The following is a 5,888-nucleotide window of genomic DNA, read 5'->3' as shown; positions in this document are numbered from 1 at the left end:
AAGAAGGACCATCAGCCTAACAATGGATCATTAGCACACTGATGGCTGTTTACTATTCACAGAGGGCTGAGTGATACTAGCAATCACAGCATTGTAAGAGGGGGACAGTTGAACCCGGAGGCCTCCACCCCTGTTTAATGATGGACGATTTCTTTTCACAAAGATGGCCTCCTTTACTCCTCTCTCAAACCATCGTTCCTCTCTGTCCAGGATGTGAACATCTTCATCCCTGAAAGAGTGACCGCTGGCCTGGAGATGAGTGTAGACCGCAGAGTCCTGGCCTGATGATGTTGATCTTCTGTGCTGGGCCATCCTTTTGGCCAGTGGCTGTTTTGTTTCCCCGATGTAAGACTGATCACAGCCCTCCTGACACTGAACAGCATACACAACATTACTCTGTTTGTGCCGGGGGACTGGATCTTTGGGATGAACCAGTCTTTGCCGTAATGTATTTTGGGGTTTAAAAGCCACTGGGACGTTATGTTTAGAAAATAAACGTCTCAGTTTCTCTGATACTCCCTCAACATATGGAATGACCACTGGTCTGGGTCTGTGTTCCTCCTTTTCACCTGATGGCTGACTGGAGTCCTGTTTGGGTTTCTTCTCTGCTTTCAGGAAGGCCCAGTTAGGATATCCACATTGCTCTAGAGCCTGTCTTGTGTGGGATTTCTCCTTCTGCCTGGCTCCTGAGTTAGTGGGGACGCTGTCTGCTCTGTGATACAGAGTCCTGATGACTCTTAACTTGTGCTCCAAAGAGTGATGGGAGTCAAACTGCAAATACTGGTCTGTGTGGGTGGGTTTGCGGTACACCTCAGTTTGCAAATGTCCTCTACCAGAGACTGAGACCTCACAGTCCAAGAAAGCCAACCTGCCATTTTTTACATCTTCACTTTTGAACTTGATGTATTTATCCACAGAGTTATGTGGTCAGTAATTAAAATCAGACACCACTCTGAGCAGCAGGACCACACTTTCCACAGAACAACTGTGTCAACTCTTGAAACTGTGCCTGCAGTCAACCTACTTCACATATGGGGAGCAATATTATAGGCAGAAACATGGGTGTGCTATGGGGTCTCCAGTTTCTCCTATTGTTGCCAACCTGTACATGGAGGAGGTAGAAAAGAGAGCCTTGACGTCCTTTTCAGGGACACCACCAAGTCATTGGTTCAGGTATGTTGACGACACCTGGGTTAAAATTAAATCTCAGGAAGTCCAACATTTTACTGACCACATCAACTCTGTGGATAAATACATCAAGTTCACATTGGCTTGTGTATTACTAATTTTTGCTAATTCTCTTCTGACCTATTATCTGTATATACTGTTCAGGCTGCATTTTTTCCAAAAATCTAATTTCTCAACTTTAATTTGTATTTTGATAATTAAAGTTTATGTATAAAAATTAATAGGCGAAGAAAATTTAAATTTTTAAACAAAAACAAACCAAAACCTTCCTATTTTTTGAGAGGCAGCTATTGTCATGTCGGAAATCATATTGTGTTTTATTTTGTGAACAGGAGCTCAGAGAGATGGTGAACCTTCCAGGCACCAGACCTGAGATGGAGGCAGAAGACTTTAAAGGTGTCGCAGAAGCTCTTAAAGGTCAGAAACAAATGAAAATCTATCCAGTTTTTTTTTTCACAACGTCACTAAAGGTAAGCCATTGAAGTAAAAAAAAAAGGTAAATGTTCAGCTTTGAGGTTAATAAATGTAAATATTTTGTTTTCTTCGAGTCACATGACTGAAACAATGAAAGAAATGTTGAAAAGAGTTCTGGAGAATGAAGAGTGTAATGAAGCCTTTGAAAGTGCTGCATGGAAACACGATGTGGTCTCATCTGCAGCAGACTTCAGAAACGTTTAGTCCCGTGTGCTGAGGAGAACAGAAACAGCTCACCAGTCAAACAGCAGCTGACGTGAAGCCGTTCAAGGCAGAGCAGTGGAGGCTGTGCAGCCTTCGGCCCTGTCTGCAGCCTTGTGTTGATTGATGTCACCAAACGTCTCGGCTCAGAGCGTGATAACAAACGCTTCCTTGACCCGCGCTTACAGACAAGTCTCAGAGCCATCACTATTTGTGGGGGACGTTCAAAGCTGATGGGTTTTATCTGCATTTTTGTCAGCACTGCTGGTCTTGTACTGTGTGTGGTCATCTTCATGCTCACAGCAGCTTCAGGACTTTACAAGAAATAGAACTTTCTATAGTTAATATTTTTGTGTGAAAGTGCCCATTTCTGTTCCTAAGTAGTTTATAGTAGTTTGCTTTATTCACTTGACAGACCCTGTGAGTGAATCCACCACCAGGTGCAGTGGTGCAGCCAGGGGGTGGCCAATGTTGGCCTTGGCCACCATTAATCTTTGGTCCACCTCAATCACTTGAGCAAACTATACTTTTAAGCAATATAAAAAACTGTAATGTAGAGTGCATAAATAAGAATAATCTACACTCTAGTTTCCACAGTTGTTCTTGAAATAATCTCCCTCTTGTTTTATTTCAAGTAATTTCCATTTGTAACCAAAATGTTTTGGGATATTTCTACTTCTTTGTTTTACACCACAGCTCAGCTTATGGTAGTTAATTAGCTTGTTATTTAACTTGTAAATATTAGATATTAAATTTGCTCTGAGAACTAGAATAACCTTGAGTACCACCAGTAGTACTTGTACTACAGTTTGAAATCTGTACAGGTAATATGACACGTTGGTGAAAAATTTTTATTTTTGGATTCTTGTTTAGAAGTTATTTTTTTACTCTCTGCATTTATTTTTCATGTAATACCTTCGATTTATCAGTCTTTTCTTATTTTCTATAGTTTGAGATTGGTTGCCCTGTAATATAAGTTAATTTGAAGTTAGAAATAAGTTTGACACTGAAGTGTCTCTGCTCCGTCAGATTTACCGAGGCCCAGGAAGCGTCAGACAGAGTTGATGCTGAAGACCGCTCTGGAGACGCCAGGAGAGAAAGAGCAGCAGAGGAGGGAAAACGCTTCCCGGATCTGGGGTTTTCGATTCTTCCGGAGCCCCGTGGAAATCCTGGCTGAGCCTGGCTGCAGCAGAACGACTGGCATCCGACTGGCAGTCAACAGGCTGGAGGTGAGTGGTTTATATTGAAGCCACTTTGTGTTGCTGCTGGTCGTTTGTAATAAAACTGGATCACTAAACAGGGTTCTGGAGAAGGAGCCCAGGCTGTACTCACTGGTGAAGTGGAGGACATTTCCTGTGGCCTGGTCATCTGTAGCATCGGCTACAAAAGCCTCCCCATCGATCCCACCGTGCCGTTTGACTCCCACAAAGCCATCGTACCAAACAGGAATGGCCGCATTGGCCAAGGTACAGGTTTGTAACAGTTATAAATATTTCATATGAGCCCTTTAACCTTAATCAAAAGATCTAATGACTCATCATTCCCTCTAGGCTTGTACTGTAGTGGCTGGCTGAAAACAGGCCCCACAGGTGTGATAGCTACAACAATGAATAATAGCTTTGACACGGCACGATCGCTGCTGGAGGACATTGACTCAGGGACGTTGGATGTGTCTGCTGCTAAGCCCGGTTCTCAAAGCATCAACGCTCTGCTGGAAAAACGAGGTATGTTACTGTCTGTTGCTTTAACATGTCCTGACAAGCTCTTTGGTTGTTTTGTAAGGAGCTATACAGGCACTAAGCTCTAGAATAACAAAGTAAACCTAAAAACATGTGCATGCCCAAACTTGAAGGCTGATTCCAAACAACAACAACTGCTTCACTGATAAGATTTGAAGAGCACCAGTGACCCCCGTGACCTGAAAAGGAAGAAGCGAGTAAAGATGATGGATGGATTCAATTCAATTCAGTTTATTTATATAGCGCCAAATCACAACAAAGTTGTCTCAGGGCACTTTACAGGAAGTGGATGGAAGGAAGGAATGAATGAATTCAATGAGTGCTGTCAAACATTTTTTTTCTTTTTTAATACCTATAACAAACTTTCTTCTAAACTTCTTCTACTGGTATTACTTGATCTAAGCACAGTGTTTGACACAGTTGACCACACTATTCTTCTAGACAGATTCAGACTTTTTTGCATCTCTGGAACTGCTTACATTCTTTCAACTCGTATCTGTCAGATAGGGGACACTTTCTATGTATGGGTAATTCATCATCTAAACATTATACACTTTCCACAGGGATCAATTTTAACAGCAGACTTTTTAGTCTCTATATGCTGCCACTAGCAAAAGTCCACAAGAGACAGGGCATTAGTGTTCATGGCTAAGCTGATGACAACTTGCAACTTTTAGATGTCTCTCTGATGCCACACAGCTGAATCATATGACTGAATTAGCTTCTCAGTGCAGTCAAGTTCTCCAAAGTCCTGCTAATGACCTCCAGACTTGATTCAGCTATGTGGCATCAGAGACACATCTAAAAGTTGCAAGACTCCGGCCCTCAAGGCCTGGCGTTTGACACCCCTGGATTAAATGATTAATGATATTGTGGCAAAACTAAAATATTGATTCATATTGTCATCTTTAAAATACGCTTTTATTTTGAAATTCCCAAGGCACGTCTGTGTCATCATTTCCGTGTGTGGCTGCGCTCTGCGGCCGCCTCAGCAACATGGCAGACGAGGCAGAAAACACAAATAATGAAATTCACTCTCCTGCTGGATTTAAATCAACACTGTGGAAATATTTCAGATTCCAACAGAAGGACGGCTCAACAGACAAAACTCATGTCGTATGCAACAGGTGCCAGTGTGAGTTAAAATACTCAGGAAACAACTAATTTGGCCGTTCACCTGAAGAAGAAACACAGCATTGATAGCCATTTTATGTAAGCTTTATATCTGTTTTTGTTTCTGAGAAATGTGAGACTATACTGAACAGGTCATTTATTTTTATTTTTTCATTTATTAAGAAAAAATGTTTTTTAATTTAAATATCTGGTGCCTGTAATAACAGAAATAAAATGGTTAAATCATATTTGAATTGTTTTTGTAAATTTATTTATATGTAAATGAGATTGGCATTTGATATTGCAATATATCGATCGCAGACTTGTGAATCGAATCAAATCGAAATCATATCGTGACAGATTTTCCATCCATCCATCCATTTTTTTTACCCGTTTATTCCATTTTGGGTCACGGGGGTCGCCGGTGCCCATGTCCAGCAATCACTGTGCGAGGGGCGGGGTACACCCTGGACGGGTCTCAAGTCCATCACAGGGACACATAGAGACAAACGAGACAAACAACCATTCACTCTCTCACTCACACCTAGGGACAATTTAGAATTACCAATCAGACTAACATGCATGTTTTTGGTCTGTGGGAGGAAACCAGAGTACCCGGAGAAAACCCACGCGTGCACGGAGAGAACATGCAAACTCCACCCGGAAAGGCCCCTGGACCGGGATTTGAAACAGGGACCTGCTCGCTGAGAGGCAGCAGCTCTACCAGTTGCGCCACCGTGCTGCCGTGACAGATTTTGTGATAGAGAAAAATCGTATCATCATACAAACAAATCAATATAATGTCATGGTAAAGTTGGTGATTTACACCCCTAGTATATAAGTGTATAACTGAGCATGGAAGAATATAACTGTGAGCATGGAAGAGTATAACGCTGAGTATATAAGAGTATAACTGAGCATGGAAGAGTATAACTTTGAGCATAAAAGAGTATAACTGTGAGCATGGAAGAGTATAACGCTGAATATATAAGAGTATAACTGAGCATGGAAGAGTATAACGCTGAGTGTATAAGAGTATAACTGAGTATGGAAGAGTATAATGCAGAGTATATGAGTATAACTGTGAGCATGGAAGAGTATAACGCTGAGTATATGAGTATAACTGTGAGCATAGAAGAGTATAACTGAGTATATAAGAGTATAACTGTGAGC

At 41.6% G+C, this 5,888-nt stretch overlaps 1 protein-coding gene across 1 annotated transcript in view; it reads left to right on the top strand.

The window, feature by feature from the left end:
- The window catches only part of fdxr (ferredoxin reductase), a 33,842-nt gene that overhangs the window by 24,758 nt on the left and 3,196 nt on the right, over positions 1-5,888 (top strand). The window contains exons 8-11 of the mRNA XM_037691603.1: positions 1,521-1,605; positions 2,893-3,092; positions 3,164-3,329; positions 3,414-3,587. Of these exons, the coding sequence (XP_037547531.1) occupies positions 1,521-1,605; positions 2,893-3,092; positions 3,164-3,329; positions 3,414-3,587 (625 nt within the window). The remainder of the gene's footprint in view (positions 1-1,520; positions 1,606-2,892; positions 3,093-3,163; positions 3,330-3,413; positions 3,588-5,888) is intronic.

This window comes from Nematolebias whitei, chromosome 17 (assembly GCF_014905685.2).
Source record: "Nematolebias whitei isolate Nwh7 chromosome 17, NemWhi1, whole genome shotgun sequence".
Taxonomy (NCBI): domain Eukaryota; kingdom Metazoa; phylum Chordata; class Actinopteri; order Cyprinodontiformes; family Rivulidae; genus Nematolebias; species Nematolebias whitei.
This window is presented reverse-complemented; position numbering and strand designations above follow the sequence as displayed.